The 25,183-nt window shown below is 44.3% G+C and overlaps 1 protein-coding gene across 1 annotated transcript in view; it reads right to left on the bottom strand.

Moving 5' to 3' along the window:
• Nucleotides 1-16,600: 16,600 nt before the first annotated feature.
• The window catches only part of FOXP1 (forkhead box P1), a gene marked incomplete at its 5' end in the record, with an annotated part of 164,421 nt that continues 155,838 nt past the window's right edge, over nt 16,601-25,183 (bottom strand). The window contains 2 exons of the mRNA XM_082004482.1: nt 16,601-17,868; nt 23,737-23,903. Of these exons, the coding sequence (XP_081860608.1) occupies nt 17,724-17,868; nt 23,737-23,903 (312 nt within the window). The 3' untranslated portion in view covers nt 16,601-17,723. The remainder of the gene's footprint in view (nt 17,869-23,736; nt 23,904-25,183) is intronic.

Genomic DNA, 25,183 nt, shown 5'->3' with positions numbered 1-25,183 from the left:
GTGTGACCTCACACAAATCCCGTCACGCTGACGGAGCAGCACCCCATGCCACGGTCCCGCTCTGCCCCACTTCTGGGCTGCTCACCTGCTGCCGTGGCGGCTGGGACGGGTACAGGGCCGTAACGAGGAGCTTGCGTTGGTACCGTTGGCGCACCCAAAATGCAGAGCCTTTCTCCACGTGTCTGCTAGGGATGGGGCAAGAGGGACACACATGTATCCGCCAGGCAGAAACTCCCCGTCTCGGAAGCAGGAAGCCTCGTGAACCTGGTGCTTTAGCTAATCTAAAGCCCTGTAGGGAGTCGGGGCTAATTAACTCAGCGCTGTGGCATCCTGACATAACTATATGGCTTCTGGGACCCAAGCTAGTATTTCTGCCCGGCAGCCTGCTGCGCTCTGTGATATATCTGCTCGGCCAACGCTGGCGCCGGGTCCCCGGCGCAGGATGGGGAGAGGCAGGGATCGCGCACACCGGCTGCCCGCGCCCCCGGACGCCGCAGCCCTCGTTTTCCGTCGTACCCATGGCCGCGTGTCGCTCGGTGTTATTTAGAGGACCGTGTGCTACTTGCAATGCATTTTTCCTGAACGTAAGCTGGAAATTACCGATTTTTACCTTACACAGCTAGTATAAAAGCACTAATGTCCTAATGAAGAGTCTCACTTAGCTAAATGCTTCATACAGCTGAGTAAAACAAAGAATTTTACTAGAGCTTAACCCAGTCGTTAATAAGCTTTTTAACCCTGACCTTTCAAATCAATGATCTACCACTGGTTTTACCTTTCAAGAAGGAATTCCATTTTCAAGTGATAAAACATATTTTGCACTCCTTACAATCTAATGATTATTCTCAGCGTTACTGGATATATGAGGCCATCAAACCATTAGAAGGTATAAAATGTATTAATGTACAGCATTCACAGCTACATTTGCTTTAGAGTCAATAAAAGGGAAACAATTTATAAAGGGCATTTATGCTCATTACAGAATATCGATAGATTGTTTCTCCCATCGTTTCTGAAGTATGAAGGACTCCCTTCCGTGATGGATAGCAGAGGATTTGCATAAGCTCTTTGCGGACGCCCTGAACTCCTCCAGCACGGAGCCGGGTGCGGGGTTTGTGGCCAGGCTTTGGGCTGGGATGCCTGCAGGCTGGGACCGTGGTGGGGCCCACAAATTCTTCCTTCCCAGGGGACCAAGCATCGCAATCCGGGAGTTATTCACAGCAGCCACGTGAAGGCTCTGTAGACAACTATGGTGCTTTCGGCACCGGACGTGTACTATCACAAGGCTGTGGGCAAATCGGGTCGAGATTGGGGAAGAAGAAGGGAATTTATTTGTGAGGAAGACCAGGGCTGGAGGACAGAAATGATGGCAGAGCTGTGCAGAGCCCCTTCCTAGGCAGCAGGAGGACGAGAGAGGCTGTTTGATGGATACAGGGGAAAAATGGAAAGGAATTACGTGTGGGGTAGGGGAGGATATAGGAGCACAGGCACTATAGCTAGAGGCAGAAATTTCATAGTTTGTCCTAGCGAATAACTCAATTAACTGCAGAAATATAATCTATGAATTCAGAGACGAGTGATTAAGGCACTGGCCTGAGTCTCAGCGGATCTGGATTCGGTTCCTGGCTGTTTTCAGATTTCTGTCTGACTTTTGGCAAGCCTCTTCAACCCTGCGCCTTGGTTTCCCATCTGTTAAAGAGGAATAATAGTATTTCCTTTCTCTCCTGCCTATTCCAGCATCAAGCTCTTCTGGGCAGTCACCATCTCTCTTACGGTGCATGTACAGGACTTTGCCCACTGGGGTTTCGATCCCTGCACTAAAGCAGGACATACAGGGACGAGGAGTGCCATGCCATAGAAGTCCATTTCTTACTTACAATTTCTGATGACTATGGGATTAAATGGTATGCTTTAACTTGTTAAACAGATTTCATAATATCAGTTGCAAAAGAACAATAAATCAGTCAGTAAATCAGAGAAGGAAAGCGATTCCCATCTCTGTGGAAGAGTCTGAACTTACCTTCCAAAGTAGAAATATCACAGTTTGAAGGAACGGAGAAAACATTAACCACATCACAAAAGCAGAGACTTGCCCTTCTCCGTTTCTGATCTTGCTCCTCTACACATCTGGCTTCTCTATATGGACTGACGTTTTCAACATTTCTCACTGACAAGCTGTCTTCTTGATGCACGTAGTGGTTTCCCGTGCATGCATATGCTCATGCCCGCCTGGGAGGGTGAAATTGTGCCCACTCGCAGGCACACACACACTGCAAACGAGACTAGGTAATATCAGTTGCAGAGCACTGGTTTAGGAGGACAACTAACAAATATATAAAATTAAATCTCAGCTGCAGAGACTTTCTGGTAATAAGCAGTCCCAATTAGAAATGCAAATGTCACTGAAAGGGAGCGTGTCTGTTGACAGTAGACTTTGAGGAAAGCTTTGGTTTTAGTGCTAGTAAATTAATCTTTACTTATGAGCACACCTCACTTTTGAAAGAAGTGCCCTCCACACGCTGAACTGACAGCATGCGAAAGGTTCAGGCTGTTGCTTTCTTCTGTCAAATGAAACGTCTCACCCCCAAAAAGTAGAGGAAAGCCTTGTCGACTGCTGGCGGATTTAGTGCTCTAGTGCAGCTCGAGCTGGGTCTGGCCAGTGTCATTGGCTCTCCAGACAGCAAGAAGTCATCAACCCATTAAAAATGCTGGTATTAAAACAGCATGACTCCCATGCTCTTGATAAATATGAATAACTAGATGAAGATTTATCAAAGTTTGGGTTTTAAAAAAAAAAAAAAAAAAAAAAAAAAGGCCCTTGCTCCTGCAGTCCTTTCCTTCCCCGGCTCGGTCTCCTGCCCTCCGTGTGGAGCACACCTCACCAGCAGAGAGAAGACCACAAGATGCTACAGCAACCCCTTCTTCAGCCAGCGATGAGTGCCCACCACCTCCACTCCCATGCTGGCTGGATTATTAAAATAACATTTCCACTTCCAAGTAACTAAATAAATCTCACTGGCAAGTTTGTCTTGTGACAACCAACATCTTGTCTCCCCGAGAACTGGGCTGGTGTCCTGTAAAGCTGAAAACCTAACACTCAAACCTGAGTGCAACAGCCAAGAGATACACCAGATCCATCTTCTGAGGTAGCAGATACAATGCAGTAAGCAAATACGTTCTAAAAATCCTATTATTAAAGTTACAAAAATAGTTTAATTTCTCGAAGTTTGAAGTTATGAAATCTTGCTGTCATTTTCCCAGCAACCTTTCGCTTTTTTAGCCGACAGCTAAAAAGCTTTGCCCCAAAAGCTTCGTTGCCCTAAAGAGGCCGTGCTGCACACCCGCCTCAAAAGGCCCAGAACACCTGGTTTCAGGCACAACAGGAAGATCAGAACATACCTTATCATAAATATGCGTATGTGACACCAGAGCCTGCCGCCTTCTTGGAGGGATGCCATAATTGACGGAACAAAGTACAACAAAACTTCACATCGCTGGTGGATCAGAAGAAGAGAGGTAACCGAAAGGCTAGAAAATTACAGGTTTACTGACATTCTGCTCAACCTTACCCATTCTTTATTGAAAAGAGATAATAACTATCTATAGGAGAGCTGTCTTAAGGCTCCATTCATTGCCTTTCGCTAGCCCAGCTGAGAGATGGTATAATATAACGCACACTGGCATCTGGCATGTCATTTAATTACACCTTCAGCTTGCTGGGAAAATGTTTGAAGTGTCAAGGTAAGCAAACTATAAAAATATATTTCCCCTGCTACAGGAGAGCTCCTGCAATGGCAAGCAGAGAAGACGGGGGCTTGCTCCAGCCATTACTCTGTGTCTCTGCGAGGAAGGTGATGCAGAGGAGTCTAATTCATGAACAATTATCGCCCGTTCATAAGACACCATCTGCTGCCGGCAGCCTGGCTCCAATTCCCCAACAGACACTTGGGAATTCTTCCCCAAATAAACCATTGGTGTAACAGGAAAACAGTACCGTTGGCTCCGGTCAAGCCGTGCCTTCTCGTGTCGGCACTGAATATGCTCCGTTCCTTTAACAAAGAAGGAAAAAATAGCCAAGGGCAGTAAAATGCCAGTCACCACCACCAAAAGAGCCAGGCAGGGCTTGTTTTAGCTCAGCAGCCAGATATGTGCTCTGCTCAAGAGTGAGAGGCTGTTAGACATCAGCTACGACAAGGATGGAGGCAGACCAGGGTATCTGTACCAGTGGGCACTTGCTAACCAGCGGTGACTGTCGCCCTGAGCTGAGTCAAGGAGCTCTTTTAAAGACCACAGGCTGATCAGCAAACCAAAGAGTCAGGCGTTGTATTTCCCCAGGAAGCTCCGTGATATCCTCCATTAGCCAAGCAGAGGCCCACACACCCGTGAGCTGGCCAGCAGTTGAGGACTTCCAGGTTCTCGTCACTTCTGTGACACTTGACACTTCCTACTGCGCTATGTTTGTAAGAGAAGAAAAAAAAAAATATTTCAGAGGTAGCTATGCTGAGACACTTGCCCCCATCCCGCGGTGCTGGGGGTACGTCGCCGTGTTTTGCTTAAGCTCTGCGAGCACCGCGTCTGCGGCGAGCGGCTGGCTCCAGCAATGGAGGCAGCCAACACCCTTCAGCTCCGCTCCTCCCCATGGCTGCTTTTAAGTCACCACATACTTAAAAGCTCAGTTCTCATTTTCAGTGCTGTGAAATAAGACTGACCTCTCGATCAACGCTTCTCCTGGGCCTTGATGCTGTACGCACGAGGGAAAGGGGCGTAGAGGAGGGGGCGACCGCGGCTCACGCTGCGCAGCGGCAAAGCTGCAGATAACCTCACCGCTCGCTAAACCAAAGATGACCCCTGAGCCTTTGACCCTGCAAGCCAGTGAAACAAAGCAGAGTGCGTTAGGGCTGGACTTGTTACAAGTAATTGACGTGAAAGAAATAAATCACATAATTTTTTCTCTTTGTGCGGGGCGGGGAGGAGGGGGGAGGAAAGGAGAAGAAAGTTCAACGCAGATATTAGTCACCTTGTTTTGTTCTTACTAATGGAAATTTCTCAGAAACCAAAATAAAGGGTGTGGTATAAGAACCTGAAGAGAATAAAATTAGCTAGAACCCACATCCTAACTTTTAAACCCAGTGCATGAATGCAGGTGTCTGCAGCTGAGCACGGTATTTTTGTTTCAGCTCATGCGAGGTATGAGTCATTTCCATCAAAAGAGGAGGACGCCTTGATCTGTGTGCGAGCGAGCGCTGGAGCAGCAGCTGTTGGAGCAAACACAAACGTCCATGCCAAGGATTGTAAGGATGGAGTTTATCTAATATGTAAACAACCACCTGCTGCAAATGAAAAATTACACCCACAACCACCTGAATAAGATAAGCACACGACGGGGGAAACGAAGAGACAGATTTATTATTAATTTGTTGGAACTTTTGAACCAAACATCTCTTTTGCAACGGAACAGTAGGATGCACTCCTTGCCCCAGACCTGCTCAGCAGCATTTATTTTGCCTAAGAGATTTTCTTTTCTTCGCTAAGTCTGGTGGAGATGAAAACACCAACCCAAAGAAGATAATTAAAAGCTAAATGAAACCACATACAGCTGTGCTACTACATGGCTAATGAACATGCAAATATATACATGTGACAAGGACATAATGCAGACTGGCTGCCTTGAGTGGTTAGTGCAGATTTCCAAGAGCTGGAAATGCTATTGATTATAACTAAGCCAAACTTCCTGACTCCAGACTTCAAAGATCAGCCTCAATGTAATCATCACGCAGCTTATGGGAACGTGGCTGCAAGGAATTGATGAGTAACGGCCTGGGAACCTGAACGTTCACACGTAGGATGGGAGATGCCCTCTCGGCTGCTAGGACCAGAGCCATGTAATCCTCCTCAGCATCTTGGCATGCTCCATCTTGCTGTCAATTAAGAATTTGGAGTTGTGGGTTTTAGCTGGGATATATATTTTTGCCTTCCCACTTCACTTGGCAAGATGCAGATACGCGGAGGACACATTTCTGGGAGGACCGGGGCTGTAGGTAACGTGTACAAGGCAAAGCTTCTGGGATCCTATAAAGGAGAAGACACGAGCGGCATGGAGAGGTTCTCCTCTGAGGGTCTGCTGACACATCGACACGAAAGAAGTCCAAATCAGATTTCCCTTATTCGCTAAAAAATACCCATCCGAGGGTAGCTCCCCAATCCACCCAGAGATGCGATGAGTGAATCGGGGCTCAGCCCTGCCCAGAGCAGTTCTCCCACAGAGGGGACCCAGTCCTCCCCGCTGCCGCCTTGTGCCCCCTTCCCCAGCCATGCTGTGATGGAGGCATTGTAGTAACAGAGCAAAGCTCATTCCTCCTCCGTGATGACCACAGGAAGGGCTCATGGCCTCGGGGCTGGCCGTGGCCAGGCGGAAAGCATGGAAAGACACAGCACAGCCTTAGACCTGGGTGAAGATGGCTGAGCCAGCGGGACAGCCGAGAGAGCCCGGACACCTACGGAAACCAAATTTGTGCTGAACACCATGGTTAGTGCATAAAAATTAATCAAGTACTACAATGACTTGCTTTATTCATAATACTTAATGGTCATGTAATAGGAGTTTTTATTCAGCAGTTAAAGTTCATAAGTGCAGGTTTTACATGTAGAAAGGTATTATGCTGATAGTTTAATTACACACCTTTCTGCACACAAAAGGAAATGGGTTATGCGGGTTTTATAATTAAAGAAGGACTTCTGAGGGGGAATGAACTTTGCAGTTAGCAACATAATATTTGATTTTTATCAGACGTTTTTGTTTTGAATTTGCCAGCACTCAGTGGCGTTGTAAACGGGTGAGAGCGCTCCAAACTGCGCGCGGTGTCAGGGGGAAGCTTCGAAAACGCAGCATAAACTAGCAATATTTAAAAACAGCAAGGGCGAGCATGAGGCACAAACATCATGTGTTTGGAAGGCCCTCCGCACGCCTACAGAGGTTGGCAAAGCCAAAAATGTGATGGATGCTTGTGTGCGTGCGTTTGCTGTTGGAATACACAGGACTCCTCAAATACTCAAGGCAGAGATGAGCACGAGGCGCTGCCAGCTCCTGCCTTCCTCTACTAACGGCGTGGAGGTGGTACTAAACATGGGGTGTCAGGGAAGTCACTTCCAGGGCTCCTCCCTTTTCAGGTTTTAAGAGGCTCTGCTTAGAATAACTTCGTTTCTACATATGTTTCAAAGCACGTAAAAAAGTACATGTATATACACACTTGTATTTATAAACTACTTGGAGAAATCCGTTTTTCTAACACGGCAAATACACCGGCAATAGTTTTTCTAAAGTCTAAAATATTTCAAACCTCACCAAATGCCCCTCCACTCATACGATATAAACTGTCAGGCTTTTATTGTGCTCAGCACAAATGGACGTTAACAAGCGGGTTGAACCAAAAAAAAAAAAAAAAAAAAAAAAAAAAAAGACTTTCCAAAAACAATAAGCAAGGGCAAGGCCTGAAATATTTTGAGTACGCCCTTTCCTTTCTGGCAGGACCGGAGAGCGACTGCCCTGGATATTATGATTTGCTGGTGAAGGTGGAGCCCAGGTGACGGCAGACGGCGATGGCCGTGACGGGGCTCCCTTGGCCAGCAACAGCCTCCTCGGGCGCTCTGGACCCACCAGTAACAAGTTGAAATCAGGCATCTCACACCCAAATACAGCGGAATCGTTCCAAAATCCTTTTAATTGGAGCGGACACTCAATAATTACAAGAGGTAAAGGGTGTATCCAAATATAAATGGACATTCTTTTTTATTTCATTGGCCAACTGCATAAATTAATGACAACGAGAAAGAACTGTAACTGTTTTTTTCTTATTAAATCCGTACACTTTGGCATCAGCATTAACATACTGTTAAAAGAGCTGTTACTGTATCCTTCAACCCTCATCGCGCAATCAAGCCCGCGCTGCACTGTTGTGGATTTCAGAGTCATTTGTTTAAAAATAGAATGTGGTTTCTTGTTTGGTTTTTTTTTTTTTTTAAATCTGACTGCCAACTGAATGCGAACAGGTAAAAATTAACATATGCAATTGTCCAGTGTCAAATTAGCCCCTCAGCCACCAAGAGTCACATCGCCTGGCCAGTGGGGCTGACAAAACTGTGAGGCTGCATTGCCTACAGGCAGATGTTGCGCAAATCGATATATAACATTTAATTTTTTTAAGTAAGTCACACAGTGCTTTCTGGGTGTGTACGCGTGACTCGTTCTTTGTGATCTGTGCACGTATACAACAGCTCCAGTACGCCCCGAGCTAACAGCTCAGCCGCCACGGGGCGACTTGGGGCTGCAGCGCAGGGTTACAAAGATGCTCTCCGCAACATCCATGCCTGCCATTTGCCCGAGTTCTCCGCCCTTGCAAAAGAGGGTACCGTTCCAATTTTCTTTTTTTTTTGACTCTAACAAGCGTAATTATAACTGGATTAACAGATTTCCCCCCCCTACAAAGCACAACTGCCTCCTATCAGAGAGAGCATTATACCAGACTTAGGACTAGATGAGTTTTTACTGTATATGGAAATGTATTAAAATGAATGTATAGCTCCAGCACACTCATCAGCCAGTGTATTGTTTTGTGGAAGCCGCTACTTCTCCCATGAAGGGCAACCACATGTGAAGGGAGAGAGTCCAAGTATTTGGTAAACATTTGAAAACGAGAGACGAATCGCGCTGTGCAATCGCACCATCTCCCTTCAAACACCCGCTCGGGAGAAAAGAATCCCTTCCCCAAGGAGCCAGGCCTGGCTCCCTAAACCGGGAGGAATCGCAACGCTGGTAAACTTGCAGAAATATTTTTACAATTTTATTAGAGGTTTTAATTCGGTGCTTTATCTACCTCTGTTAGTCTGCAAAATAGCTTTAAATATTCAAGTGGTAATTAATGAATCTTTTATGTTGCAAATCAAACATTTTCATCTGCTCTGTGGTACAGTGGCAGCGAGAAGGAGGGGTTTAAAGTGTAATTGTTTCTACTGTTCCCCTCACAGTGCTCAATGCCTTTTTACCCTTTATTATATCATTGGCTTTTGCTTCAGTTCATCAGCGCTTCGCCACATCTTATCGCTCCGTATTTGCTGTCTATTTTTTTTTTCTTTTTCAGTTCAAGATTTCTTACTGTGCCTTTGCCAGAGACATTCCTAAGGAGATGGAAACTCTCTGAATGTGGAATTTTCGCATGAGTGCAAAATAATAAAAAGCATGTGTGTATTAAAAAGGGATCAACTTAATGGGAAATGAGCATTGGGTTACATTAATATTCTATTACAGTAAAAATCATATTTAATAAATTTTCTCCAGATTTTTCAGAATCTTACCGTATTTTCCTAAGTCGTATGCCAATCCAAAGAAACAGTGTATACGATACATTTGATTTATGTTAAGTAAATAACCTGCACGGCCCATTTTTTGGTTTAAAAAAAAAAATATTAAGTGTAGAAACACACACCAGACTGAAATGTGTGCTTAGTTTCCATCTGCGAGGAGGCATAGTGTTGGTCTTGTGCAGCAGAAAGCCTTTATAAACAGTATTCTATTTTATTGATGCTATACGTGGATTTTTATGTTATGTGGCAAGAGCAGGAGAATGAAAACATTGTAATTTATCCTAAACCGTAAAATTATACTAGTACTAAAGTAATTACTTCACGTATTAAAATACGGTTTCCTTTACTTTCCTTTGTCATCACATAAAATTAGGCGTTGAGCGCTGCAGCGCGAAGGGGCCGGAGCTTTTCTTGCCTTCACAAAGGATTGACACATCCTTGATCGTACACTATATCACCCGACCCTTGTTGTTCCGTGACCCTAATTAATATTATACTCAGTGACATTTATGTATCAGAGCAATAAGCTAAACAGGAAACAATTTATGTCACCTAAAGCTTTTTAACAAATCGATGCAACTATTTGTAATTGCTTGTTTCACAAGATTAAAAGTACTCAGCCTTGATCTTCGCCCACAGTTTTGTGGCCAACATGACCTGTGCTTCCGTTGTAAAATAGGAGTGTTGGTGATCAGCACCTATTTCCATCAAGTAATCCATATTGCTAATATTTCTGGAATTTTAATGTAGTTACAATTTATAGCCGATCAAATGTGGTTACCTAAATTGCTGTTGCTAGTAGACAGTTTAACTGTCTTTATTAATTACAGTATAATTTAATGTTTGAGTACAGGCACTTGTGTTGGTCATTTTTACAGCCAAAGCAGTTATGTGCCTTATGACGAACCATTTTAGCATTTTCAATGGAAATTTGCTAATATGATGAGTGATAAAAATGTCAAACTCTGGTAAATAATGGTTATTGCTTTGGCTGGAATTAATCCTTGAAAGGATGGTTACCTTCAAATTAACATTATAACTTGAAGAAAGAAAATGTTTTTCAGGCTTCTGAGATGCATAAAAAATGGCCACTGAACTCCTCTAAATAAATATATACCAGACCCCACAAAGTGGATTTTATTTTTTTTTTCTTTTCCTCCAGGTAGGCAGAGAAATTTCCTGTGGAATAAAAAGGCAGGAGGGGCTACTTTTTGTCAAATACCACAAGGTGATGTTGTTTACATCCCACACTTTGAAGATATCTAAGGAAGCTAATAAAATGGGGCAAAAAGGAGGACTTTGCTACACCTCAGCCCTGGGGGTTTGGGGCAAAAACGGCTGCAGACAGCATGGAGGCCGCGAACACGCGTGCGGGCCACGTCCCACCACGTCGGTCATCGCCGCTGGGGAAGACGGCGGTTTGTTGCCACCAACGTGGCAGCGTGAGGACGAAGAGCACTTTGACGTGTCAGAATTAACCACCGCCGCAACGAAGATGAAAGATAGCCCTGATTAACACACCATTAAACGAACGTTTAACATCGTCATTGGAGACGGAGCCTGATTAATAGGTCAAGAAGGGCTAATTACACTTTGTTGTGAGGAAGGGTGTGTGTGTGCGGCTGCCTGCGAGCGGGAGGCACCAAGAATCACTAGTCCCCTAAATTAGTCCGGTAACGTGAAATCTGTCACACCCTGTGACCGTGGCCCAAGTTAAATGTCGCCGCTGGGATCACCTGCAGAGAGCAGCTGGGAGCGCCTGGAGCGCGGCGGCTGCCATGTCCTCCGCGGCCGCCAGCCCCTGGACCGGGACCCCCTTAACTTCTGCTGCTCTTCCCTCCGGCGCAGGAGACAGAAAAACCGTGCGCTGGCTCCGGTTTTCTTTGGAAACTGCTGAGAGACGCGTTGCCTCACCGCTGGCCATAAAAGTGCTTTTCAGCTGTGGTGGAAAACAGCGTTTCTGACTGGAAAAGGTGTTTCCCGGAGGGCTGGCGCTGGTGGCAGCGCTCTGAAGCAGGCCGGCATTTTGTGATGTTCCACGGTATGGCTGCCAGGGAGGAGGAACGGGACGATTAATGCAAAGGTGATACAAAACATCGCGTCCGACACCCAGCAAAGAGCCAGGCCCTCGTCGGCTGCTAGGGCAGCACCACCGCGGCGCGGGGAAGGGCCCGATCCCGCCCCTCAGCGGCGTGAGGGGAAGGGCCCGATCCGCTCCTCAGCGGCGTGAGGGGAAGGGCCCGATCCGCTCCTCAGCGGCGTGAGGGGAAGGGCCCGATCCCGCTCCTCAGCGGCGTGAGGGGAAGGGCCCGATCCCGCCCCTCAGCTCGGCGCCGGAGGCCACAGAAAGGCAGCAGAGGGCAAACACCACGGCCCGGGCTCTCCTGCCCGACGCGTGCGGCGGGCACGCCAGCGCCGAGGCGCCCGGGAGGGCGAAATCCCCAAGTCGCCGCTGATGGCCTCGCAGCGCAGGGCCTGCCCGGCTCCCCGCCTGGTGACCCGCGCGGGCTCGCCCACCCGCCTCGCGGGGACGCGGAGCGCTGCTGGCGGAACAGGCACCGAGTCTGGCTTAACACCCTCTGCCTGTGATTTTGGGAAATTCTAATCCCTCTCCGGTTTAGCAAAATCCCACTAGTGATAAAAGTGCAATACATGACCAAAGCCAAATTTTATTCTCGACATTTTGCTTACTAAAATCTACCAGTCAATACCATTTTGAGACACGTTACGACGAGCGTGCAAAGATTTCCACCCCCCTCCCCAAAAAAGTAGTTATCTGGTGTAATTTTATGATAGAATATTTTTATAAAATCATTTGTACTAATTTAAGCATTTATCATTATATGCAAAAAGATTTCTTGATGAGAATATTATAGACGGTGCATGTTTTTGACATTAGCATTTTATTTGGATGACTAATCTTGCAGATGTGAAATTTTAATGAATTATTCATGAAAAATCTCTCCTCTGAAATTTCGGTTTGCTGCTAATGCTAGTTATTAAACATTTTCTTTTTCTTTATAAAACTTGATGAAGAAAATAATAAATGTGTGCTTACTCAAAAGAAAAGAAGGTGGGTTTTTCCTTTAAAGTTTGTCTCAGGTGACAGCGTGACTCGGGACTTTGTTCCTCACGGTTTCGTGGGCCAAGAGGCTGATCCTGCAAACCCCCTTTTGCCCACGTATGACCCGCGTTGAGCCCTTCCTCCCGAGGCCAGCAGCACGGCTCCCATTACGGCATCACGCTTGGAAGGATTTGCACGATGAGGCCCCAAACCCCTTCTTTCATGCTTTCCCCTTTGAAGTGGAGTCCAGCGAGAAAGCAAATACCCTCAACTCCCCGTGACCCTGATGGTCAAACTCCAATGGGCTTTCTTGGAGAAGTGGATGAATTCTTCGAATGACAGCATCTTCCTCGCTTCCAGGGCTCAAGGAACAAACGACCACCCTGTCCAGACCGGCCGTGAAACCGTCACTAAAATAATCTTGCGATTTGATGGGGTGGGGGGAGACCCAAGGAGAGTGACGAGACTGTCCATGAACGTGCTGGGACATGGGTGAGATGCAACCAGCTGCTCCATGGATCAGCGCTGGCGCCCGGGGCCTCAGGGGATGCGACACGGGAGTCATTGCGGTGGGAAAAAAACAACCCAAAAACTTAGGACATGGCAACTTGCATTACCAGTGTGAACAACCAGCATTTTTATTGCATTTGAGAATGCTATAATGTCAGTAATTAGTACTGACTACACAACATTTTTTATTGTCTGTATCAACAGACATGGAATGATGGAATTACAGTTGATGTAAGGAATGAGCTTCTTTTATGCCTTATCAAAAAAAAAAAAAAAATCTTGTTACTGGCAGCACATACACACGAAGCACCATGCTAACAGTCTGGACTGTACCATTTTCATCAAGGCTTATGGGTGGAAGATACTGTTACCTGTTCTGGGCCCATTAAAACGCAGTCGTTAACTGCAAATTCACCTCGCAAGACTAGAATGCTAAATGACTTCTGAAACACCTAAAAAAACTCACTCTGAGTTCATTAACCAAAGGGTACCAAAGGATCTCAAAAGAGTTTAAACACTTTTTTGTCCCCATGCTATAATGAACGTGAATTGGCGATCTGAAAACTACAAGAGTTCAAAATTATTTTAAAAAACTTTATATATATATATATTTATGTATGTATATATATAAAATATCTAATGATCTTCAGTATTTGTAGAACCAGCATCCCTGCCCCGGTCTCTTCCCGAAGCAGGAGCCCCAGGAGAGGGGAGGTGCAGGACCTGTGGCGGGACTCTTGCGAGTGAGAATCAAAAAAGGTCATATTTTTTGTGGTCACTTATTCTACATAAGCCTTGATTTGTCATTTCGCTTCTAGTTGAATGCAGAAACCTAACAGGTTTTACATTTACAAACTTTTTTTTTTTTTGTGGACAAGGAAGGCTTTGACTCTCATTCCTGACAGCGATTTACCTGATACATGGTACTACTTTCATAATGTACGCTTTTCTTTGAGAAAAAAAACATGTAACAAATTGTCTTTACATCTTGGCACCTTGTAAAGTTTTTTTTTTTTATACAAAAGTTCAATAGTTTGACACTCCCCATTATTAATCACTACTTCACTGATAAACTTTGAAAGTGTGACCCTGGAATTCATCATGCAAAATATTTACTGCAGCAGGAGAAAAACATTTTTTTTTTTAAATGACTTTTTTTTTTTTTTTTTCCTTTCAAATATATGAACTTTGTTTAAGACAGCCAGAAAAGGCAGTGGTAAGATAACAGAAGGGGTGGGAAAGTATCAAAAAAACCAGCTTAAACACAAAAACTGTACAAAAATGCTTCGATCAATGATAACAGGAGAAAAAAAAAAAAATCTGTCAACTATGTTACAATTTAAAAGCTGAAAAAAAAAGTCAGGGATTTTCTCCCACATGTCAGCAAATGTCATCCAATATTCTTAAAGCAAGGATAACTAAATAAAATACATGTGCAGCGTATTCTGCAATTCCATTACATACAGTAGTTTTTTTTTTTTTCAAAGCTATTTTTTTAGTATAGTTAATATAAAGCAGTTGCACAAAAAGCAAAAAAGGTGTTTTGACAAACAGGTCTGCATTTATTCCTTTTGAGGAATGATATCTAAAAAAAAGGACCTTTCCACCTTTTCCTCCCTCCCCACCCTCCCCCCGAAAGACAAAGGCTCACACAGACACAGTGGGATATATATGTACAACATAATAAACCCCTCCCTAAAGAAGCAACTGTATATCCAAAGGGATACAGAATCAGAATTGTAAAAATCATAGTGAAGTTTGCTTGATGTAAAGCCTGAGATTTTCAGTTGGTTCTTCTGCAAGGCTGCGACACCTGCCAGATATGTTAAAATCTAATTTTTTATTTCTTTTTCTCTTTTTTTGTTTTTTTTATTTTTGCTACAGTCTTTAGACTAAGCATGCAAGACATACAACTAAGTGCAACTGAGTGAAATGTATTTTTTATTTACTCATTCCCTAACAGTTTGGACTGAGGTATGCGTACTAACAGTTTCTCATGCTGTTATCTTTACTCATGTCTAGCTACACATGCTGAGAATGAACTAATCTACCAGATTTTTATCCCCTTCTGAATACCGAACTAACCAGCAAACCACTCAGTTTAGAAGCACAGGGCTCAATTCTCATGATCCCCATCTGGCTACCGCCGGCACGTCACGAAGCTGCCTGGATATAATTTAAACGAAAAAAAAAAAAAAAATGTTTCAAATGACCACAGACTGCCCTTTTTTTCTTTGCTTTTTTTGTCTTTTGAAACAGAAAGCAGAGTTGAGTTTTATAAAAGTAACTGCCAATAAAATTTCTTGTACCGAAGCTTATGAGTGGACAGGAGTGTTATTTCCTTATGAAAAATGCTGACCAAAAACTAAACAAAACTGAGCAAACGTGCCAAGATCAACCAAAATTAAAGCAGTCATCCTAGCACAGTCCCGAAACAGAAGTGGCACACAATCTGTAGAACCAAAGACCAAAAAACTTCTTTTTTTTTTTAGTTCTAGAAATACTATTATGTGGTCCAGTTAAATTGTGGGAGCTTTTCTGTTCTCTTCTGTATTTTATTAAACTGCCTCCTTTATCTGATACCCTAATTTTCTGTGAAATAACAGCTCCACCAGTAACACTGATTCCTAGTTTTAGACTCAAAAGCTCTCCTCGATTCCTCTTTACAGACTTTCATTTTGGTCACTGTAAAGAATTGCAAATAAAAAGCAACAACTTTGGTTCAGACATCTACTTGGCCTTCTAAATTTTCTAGAATAAAGGAGCAGTTTCCCTCTCAGGTTAGCAATAGCCCACATCTTGTCATTTCCCTCTAAATTCTTCAACCTCCTTTGATCAACAATAAGAGGATATTTGGCTTCATAAGATAAAGCATATAACAGAGAACATAATTTACCTTTGTGTAATATCTTTGGTAATTTTAGGAAAAAAAGGTACAAAGAAGAATATAAATTAAGCTCTGAAAGGCTTTTTGAAATAATAAAAAAGCTACAGTCCTACATAAATAAATGAGTGACGGAAAAGTGGTTGCAGAATGAAAATGTTTAGGTGTTTGGTGACCGAGGTTTACTGACCTATCGCAACAAATTTTGTATGTCATGTTTGCTTTGAAGAGCCTTGCCAAGTTTTGCCTAACAAGCCCCGGCGCGAATTCTCTCCCAGATCTCCTGTCTCCTACGGCGAGGTTTCCATACTGGCTGGTGTAATATTGCATAACAATCTTAACTGCAGTCCTGGATTTGCACAGCTGAAAATTAACGCTTTAGCATTAGTGGGGCTCTGGCCTTATTAACTCCCGTAACAAGTTCAATCTGAAATCTAATTTGTATTCAAACAGATTAACGCCACCAAGCAATCCCGAACTGATGTTTAACCGTGAAACATCACCACGTACAATAACAATTTAATGAAGTCATCTTTCCAACCACTATTTGCAAATGCAAATGCAAAAAGAAAAAAAAATAAAAACTGTAATAATAAATGTATAGGTGCCCATCTCGGTAATCTCAGATGTTCCAGAAAGATTTGCTGACCCATTAGAACGCATGTTAAACAACCGAGAACCTGCCACTGTACTATTCATCCTCTAATAAAAGTGAACTCTGTTGGTGCTGCATATGTTTCTTTGTGCTGTTCAATTTTGTGGCATTTGCTAATATTCACCGTTGCTGCCAAAAAAAAAAAAAACCCAACAAAAAACTCAAACAAATGAAAAAAAAAAAAAATACTGCTTTGTGGAATGAATCTGTGTTGCTTCCTACAGTGTTTCTATGTTCATCTGTCATTCATTCTCATTCTTGCAGTACTTCGTTCCTCTCTCTCCGTTGGACAACCCTTCCACATGTATAGTGCAGCATTTGGGACCTTTTCAAAAAATAACAACAAAAAAAAGGAGACACCGAAATGGAATGTTTTCCATAGCTAAAGAAAACATGGTGGCATCTGAAGGAAACTGGAATGAATGACAGAAAAAACTACAAACAATTCAATGACATTCAGCTTCGTATAATAAAAACACCTATTAACATTCATCACAAAGTACAGAAAACGTTGAAGCCTCCGAGAGGCCCTGGGCCCAGATGAGGCCTGAGGTCAGAACTTAAAATGGTAGAGGAAAAGTGGGGCGGGGGAATAAAAGCAATACATTAAAAAGTTTGGGATAATTTTTTCTTTTAACCCCTCCCCGATATACACGCTCACACGCACACATACACATCCACACACGTGCACACACAGGCCTTCCCCATCCCAAATGGAAGCAAAAAAAAAAAAAAAAAAACAAAAACCAAAAACAACCAACCAACCAAAAAAAAGAACAAAAAAAATGGAGTAAAGGCAGTGATAATCAACATGCAGTACTGTGCAAATATGTTGTCCATTGGAATCCTTAAAATCTGGGCAAAGACTTGATCTGCAGTTCAGGTGTACATGCTCAGTTTGATGTCCTCAAGTGTCCAAAATTGGCAGGACCTGCAGTCCACAGCTGGCTGCTAAATGCAAGTGAATCAGTTTAGCAAATTTACAACACTGATGTTGACTGTAAGAGAGGAAAATCCCAAGTACCAAACAAGTCCATCCAATGCACAGAGTACAAATTCCTTTTTTCAACAAAAAGTAGAAAAATCAAAAATACTCCCAAATGGGATACTTGATGGCACTAAGAGTTAACATATTTCATAGTTGTCAAAGTGGACTGAGAATCCTCCAGACTGTACAATAATGGAGAGATTTCACAGCTAAGTTTGACGTGTTCTTCCAATCTTCATTCTCAGGATAACGATGTCAGACATACTCATTCTATGTCCTCATTTACAGGTTCATCTTCATAATCTCTGTCGTGATCGAAATCCGGACTGTGGTTGGCTGTTGTCACTAAGGATAGCGGGCCTTCATTTTCATCTGGGTCTAACGGTTCTTCTTTGACATGCACGGGGTGCCTGGAAAAAGGGAAACATGGTCAATGAGCAAGTTGCTCGTTAAAAAATGGTTTTGATAGTTTGAGTGGTTTGGGGAGAAAGGCGAGGCCGTTTGGGGGCTCAGACTTGGTGTGCCAGGTCTCAGAGCTCCAGGTCACCAAGGAGAAGACCCTCAACTTCTGCGCTGGCCACTGAAGCCAAGCGAAGGCTACGCCGGGCAGGCAGCGCTCAACTTCCCTGGGAAAACACTCTGGGAGGAGCACCTCGATAGGGTTTTCCGTCTTGGCATCAAGAGAAAATGCTCTCAGCTGACATATTAAGTTGATTAATACAATCTTTGGATAAATAAGCGGAATAAGCATCCGAACGGCAAAGCAGCAGTTTGTCAGCCCGCCGAGCCGACGGAGGCTGGGCTAATCATTGCTCGCTGTGTGTGCGGCATCTCTCGTTAACATGCAGAACCTGTGAGACAACTCTCCAGAGGACGACCCCAAGTGAGGTTCTATCATTAATCAACTTCAAGCAAACACAGCAAAGAGACACCATGATACATGCTTTAAACTCCAAATTAATGCATATTTTTACAAACTGTCAATAAGGGAAGAAAAGCCCTGCCAGGAAACACAAACAGAGAGGAAAAGGCTCGCTCAACACAACAATATGATAAGCAAGCACAGTCCTAACGAGAATAATAACACTGTCAGCTGTAAACAAGGCAGAACATGATCCCCAGCTCATGGTGGGCACAAGGATGTACTAAAGAGATGAGATCTGCCAAATTTCTCATTACAGCATAGCACATGAATAACCCGCAGGGGAACGGGGCTTGGTCATTCAAAACGGGTATGATAACAATTGAAAAATGTTGTTCGTAAATCATATTTACAAGAAATCCTATACAAACACAAATTATCTTTTTTTTCCTTTTTTTTTTTTTTTTTGTTCAGCAGCTTTTGAAATGTAAAATAGCCATGTGAGTCAATAGAGTCTTGTTGGTGGGACTTTATAGGAAAGTAGGATTTTATTGACATTACCAAGTATTAATAATGCGACACAGCAATGGAGACCCTGTTTGCTTCCTAAATAATTGATGTTGTAGGCAATCCCTTAAAATAAAGTGTTAATGAGTTCAAGTCCCACTCTGTCTCTCATTGAGTTGATATCCACCTCCTAGCGTCTTGGTTTTTTTCTCCGTGCCGGCTGATTTAACCCTTTCATATAGGCTATGTGAAACAGCAATCTGAAGCGTTAAGCTTTCATTACCAGAACTTTTTCTTGCGCAGCTTTGCTTTAAAATGAAGGATTTAAAATAGTTGCATTTTATTTTATATTTTGTGTGGATAGGTACGACAATACTGTTTGTATTCCGTTGCACTGATGGACAGCAAGAATAAATCACTTAACAAGGACAATGTAGTGGCTCTCCACGTACAAGCCAGAGTTAACCCGGCCTACTTCAAGTGACCCAGGTGAACCAGTTGTACCCTTGTACAATGTGCAAAGCGGTACCGCACCCTATTTATTTATTTCGGCTTGAGCCTGGATCAGTTTAGGAAGCATCTAACTTGCTGACTACAGACATTTCTAATGTGAGCTGTGAATGCCTTTCAAGTCCCTGCGTATTTCAGCTTCTTGAGTTGTAAAGTGCTAGATCAATACTTAAGACGTAACTGCAACTTCCAACCCATCCAGCAAAGGAACGGTGGGGAGAAGCGATGCAGTATCCATGCACACGCACCTTTTCCCCTTCAAATTCACAAAGACGTGTCCTAGCAACACACCCCGGGAGCAAAGAGGTTCCTCTGCACGTTGCGTAATTTTTGCAAAAATTACAAGAGGAGAGACATTGCTCATAAAATTTTGACCTAATTATTGAAAAAGGAGGGGGAGGAAAAAAGACTGCGAGGAGATGATTCAAATATCAGAGCTTAAGAATTAGCTTAAGCATATAAAAGGTCTTGCGAGTGGATTGTCATCTCAGAGGTGTGCATATGCCAACCATCCCAGCGGCTCGTGGCCCCAGCGAACATGAAACCATGCTGATTATTTGCAACTAGAAAAACTTATATTATGAATAGGCTGTGGGGGCCTCACTTGGGAGAAAACATGAAATGAAAAACAGAAGAAAAAGGGGAAAAGAGTGGCTACACATAGAGACCGATAAAGCGTGTGCTACTCAGCCTTTATGGCAGTGATCTTTTTTACTGCTGTTTTAATTTAAAAGTCTTGCCTGTTGGCTTTCTGGTTTTGATGCTGCTGCCAGACTTATTTTTGGGTTTTGTTTTTTCAATTGTTATTTTTGAAAAGGCAGATGGGAAATTTTTCAAAGGAGAGAGGAGAACGCACGTCACTTCCAGCAGAGGTGGCCTTGGTGCCCGGAGGGGAGTTTCTCCAAGGGCTGCCCAGTGTCCCACCGCATGCCCGCACCACCTCGCGCTCAGCGAGGGGGCAGAAGCGAACGGGTGCGAGCAGATAAGATGGGTACCCGCTGCGCTCGCAACCACCCAAAACGCTGTGAAAGCTCCTTCAAAGGTCCCTGAACCCTTCCAAAGCAAACTCTGTCCCCCTTCTGGTTTTGTTATGAAAGCAGGTGAAACCAGGTGGTTTGAATGGAGTTTCTCTTCGAGGTTTGGTGTGGTTCCCAGAAGTCAAAAAACCAAAACTTTCGGAATGAAAAGCAAAGCAAGCACCAAGGTAAGCGAAGGGCTGCTCGACCCCGAGCGAGACAAAGCCACAGAGGGCCACAAAGCCACGGGAAGGCACAGCCACGCCAGCCTCCTCCCGCAGCTCGCGTCTTGGACAAACATCAGACAGCAAGCTTGGCAAAAACTCCGTCCCCCAAATTAGGAGGGTTATCTGGGCAACACGGCCCTCCGGGGAGAGACCTGCATTAAAAACAACAACAAAAAAAATTCAATTCCTCTGTCAGTTGTAACCACAAAGTGGTGTGTGAGGAGGAAACCTTACGGCACCCATGATTTTGGTCAAACATTTCAAATAAGCTTAAATAAGCTCAAAGGCAAAGGGAGACCTTCGTATCTCTCAGGTATTTACCACCTCATCAAAACCCCAAACTGGGAAGGAAAACTTGCTTTAGAGACTAAAGAATTCATTCTCTAAATTATAGAAAAGTAAATTCTGGGCTAGGCAAAAAGAAAAAAAAAAGGGGGTGAGGGGGGAGAAAGAAAAAAAAAAAGAAAAGAAAGGATTTCCCATTTCTTCTTTATGGTAGCAGAATTTCAGCACATTCCTTTTAAGTAGATGCCTAAGACTCCAGAAGGGGTTAACAATAAATAACCTTGCTGAACACAGATTCCCCTTCTTTTCACATCTCAGTAATTCTTTTGTTTGTCCACTCTGGGAACAGAGGAGTTTTTAATAAAGCTGACTGTTGTTTAAAGCCGCTGAGTTCTGGTGGTGCACACAGCATGGAGTAGTTTGCTTTGTGGCTACCTTTGGAGCATATCAGGATGAAAGTGTTATGTCCCCAAGCTGTAATTATGCAACTACTTTCTAGTGTTTCAAAAGGAGGGAGAGAGAAGGAAAAAAAACCCAAAACCCTAGCCGTGGTTCAATGTGTCATAAAAAGGAACGAATGAGCGGTAATAAGACTTCAGCTAGAGTGTTAGACTTCTTAGCTGTCATGTTAACAAGGTCCTTTAAACCTTACAATAAAGTTTAAAGCTTGATTTATTCTAATATACTGAAATTGTTTAAAAAATAATTTGCATTATGACAAGGAAACCTGTTCCGAGAAAAAAACCTGAAAATGTCATTAACAAAGCAGGCTTACGGAAAACAAAAGGTTGCACAGGGTCTGGAAATCTGCTGTTGACTCATGATGTTATTTAGTAAACAAGATAAACCCTGTGATGTGTGAATGGTGTTCTGGCTTTAGATCCCTTCAAACTACTTAGAAACACCATTTTAATGGGAAGCTCAGAGGCTGGTATTGGAACATCACCCAGCCACATTTTACTTAAGCAAAAAGAACTGTTCAGCAGAGAACACATATATTATCAATTCTGAGAAAATGAAAACACTCAGGAAACAATCATTTCCATATTACGACAGAAAATTGGATTTTCTGGTGAATAATGAAAATGAGGCAACCCTCCCCCCGTCCTCCTTTCTCTCCGGTATTTGTTCTGTGCCCCTCACCTTGGTATCACTGTGCTAAGGGATGATTATTAAGTGCAACAAAGGCCACAGCTACGCACAGGTCTGGAAGATGTCCTAGCCTGTTTCAACTCGGTTATTTTTCCCTCCTCGCAGCCTCTTCAAAGACAACGAAACCTTAGGTGAAATGAGAAGTGCATGAACTACACTAGCCTTGAACTTGCAAAAAAAATAATTACTTGGATTAACGCAACATCATAAACGTTCATCCCTGTCTGTTAGGCCAGGAGAAACCCTTGGGAGAAGTCTTGTTTCTGGAGAAAAGCCACGTCCCTCCACTCCTTCTTCACGCCAGCCCTGCGTGGTCACGGGCAGAGGATAACGAATTGTGACTAAAACTGCCTCAAGACGAATCCGTTTGTGAGAGACGGAAAGTGTGTCATGCAACGCTACTTTGGGAGAGATAATTAATACCGCACAAACAACCACTGGAAAAGCTAAACACATTATTTGAATGGTTTGAAGTAAATGGTAAAAGACAATGTTTAAATTAATTATTAATTAAAAATGAATGTTGCCATCTTTAAAGATTTTTTTATTTCAAAGCACTTTGTGCACTGATTTAAAATGCTGCAATATCAAAGTACCCAGAGCCTCAGATTCCTTCGTGCCCCCTCCCCTCTGACAACACATTATGCAGGTGGGAAACTTTTTTGCCATTAAATGCTAATTAGTTTCACAACTAATTACTATCGTGGTATCAGATTAATGTTTTTCTACTTTTTGATTTAGACTTACTTTTGTAAATCCCTTATCCAAATTACTTTGAAGTCAAAGACTACAAATCGGTTCTCTTTTTAACGCGTAACGTGAGCCGTGGTGAGCCAGCCAGCGACTCCTCAGCCCGTTTTAAGGGACAGGCAGAAGAAAGGCAGCGCGGCTCTCGCACGTGGTCCCTCGCACAGGTAGCCAACCGCTCCGTAGAGTTTTTAGAGAACTACAAGGCTTATAAACTCCAGCTTCCTCGCCAGCCGCCAATTACCCGCGATGTAATTTGAGGGGAGGGGGGAATTTACAGCTTCGCAAACTCACTCCGTCACCCCATAAATACCAAACACACCCATCGGGGCATCACACCCTTCCTGCCTTACCCCTTCCTGCGCCAGCTCGCTGCCCGGGTGCCGTTCACGTTGAGCAGAGACGGCGATCCCCCATTACTTCATGCGGTTATATATGCCCTCGTTATAACTGCCGTCTGTTGCTATAATGCTCCTATTAATTTTCCTTTTGATATTTTAAGAGCAATCTATAAATCACGCAGACCTTCACGCGTGCCATCGTTAATGCTTAGCAAGACCGTTGCGCGTCGAGTGGCTTTTTCCAGATCCACCAAACAAGCCCATTTCCCAGCTCTGCCCCACCGGCCGCGCTTGTCACGTGGACCGAAGGGGAGAGAAATCACACTTTTTTTTTCCAAGAAATGCAGTTGCCTATCAGGCTTTGCAAGGTTTAAAGAAGAGAACTGCAAACAAGGTAATTTTATAGCTCTGTGCGCTTGTCGGACTGGACTGAGCTGATGGGTTTTACGTGGAAGTTGGTAAACTGCCCTTTTATGTTCTCATCAACCTAAGCACGTCCCCAGATGGAGTTGCCCGCTCTTGCTGCTCCATCCGTGAACCTCAGGAACCAACGGCGAAGGCCTCCAGAGCCACACTTCGGCAGGCGGCGAGACAACGCCGAGAACCACGCACGCGCCTCTGCCGTACTTACATTGCTTGCATAGGGGAACGTCCTGGACTACTGTCACTCCCGTTACTGTTCGTATGCTCCATTGCACCATTAAGCTCTTCCCTCATCGCGTTGGCTAAATTGCCCAGAGTGGGATTTCCCATGGAAGCAGTAGTGTATAGAGGTATACTGTTCTCAGCCATTGAAGCCTGCCAAGGACACAAACAGATATATGAAGAGCCACGACTAACATTTTTTTACGCTGCACAACACGCTCGCTTATTCCAAAACATTCTTCACCTTTACATTATTTGCAATTATACTTTTTAAAAAATATTGTGCTTTCTGATAGGTATTACCCTGATTCCACCAAGGGAAATTTAACATCATTTACATCTGGGTTTAAACATTCCTAGCTGTATTGGTTCGTGAGAAGACGGAGCATTTCCATTCCCTATTTGGAATTACACCCCCCGGAAAAAAATAAAATGTCCTTGTCCTATTTTCATTTTGCAGAATTACGTTTGGGGCTTTGGGTTGTTTTTGTGGCTTAGGTCTGGGTTTGCGTTTTGTTTTTAAAGAAATGGGGAAAAAATCTAGAAGTCGCTCAGCTGATAACTCCTGCCTACCAGCACAACGGGCGCCAAGCGAGAGGGCGGCGTCGCTGAGTCTGGGTCCTCTCGCGACGCAAGTGCGAAGCTGCGGTGAGCACTAACTGCATCAGTCCGAGGGGCACTGATCTACCCGAGAGCTGAATCGGTCCATGTGACATTTTTTATTAAGCCTCAGCAACTCAGCTCTTACTTTAGCTATTACAGATCTGGCCCTTTTATTTTGATTTTTCCTTGTTCTAAAGAAATAGTATGCAGAGGCACACTGGAGTTAACTTTCGAAATGGAAATCTTTGTAGGAAGAGAATGAACTGTTAAATATTTTCCTTCTGATTCCCACCGTTCCGCCTGCTAATATTTACTGTGTGTCAGCATTAGCTCATGTTGACGGCACAGCCCTGCGCCTGGCACGGCAGCGGTGGGAGCGCAGGAGCCCCGCAGGAGCGCGGCGTTTGGCGGGGACGGGACGCACAGCTTTCCAGGGCCGTAGCGCCCAGGGACTCGGAGGACGTTTAACCGTTTCACCCATCCCAGCCGGACGCGGCTGACATCACCCGCAGCTCACCGAGCCGTGTCACTGCCGGAGAGCCACAGACGCTGGCTCGGCAGCTCTCGCCCTGCGCCGGGGGGAGGTCAGCCGGCTGCGGCGGCGGAGCCAAAAAATCCATCAGGCTCCGGGCCTGCGTGATGCAAACCCTGCCCGTGGGAGGGGAATTCATGCAAACGTGCTCCCCACCAAACGCCCTCGCCTGCTCCTAACGCGGGGGACAAAACTCCTCGCTTGCTGCCATCGGAGCCGGCCGAGCTGCTCGCGGGGCGGGCGCGACCAGCCCCGACTGCAGCATCTTCAGGAGCACGGCCCCTTTTATTCTTCCTTA

The sequence above is a fragment of the Phaethon aethereus genome (assembly GCF_964289735.1).
Source record: "Phaethon aethereus genome assembly, chromosome: 11".
NCBI classification, from domain to species: Eukaryota; Metazoa; Chordata; class Aves; order Phaethontiformes; family Phaethontidae; genus Phaethon; species Phaethon aethereus.
Note: the sequence above shows the minus strand (reverse complement) of the source record. Positions and strands in the feature narration are given on the sequence as shown.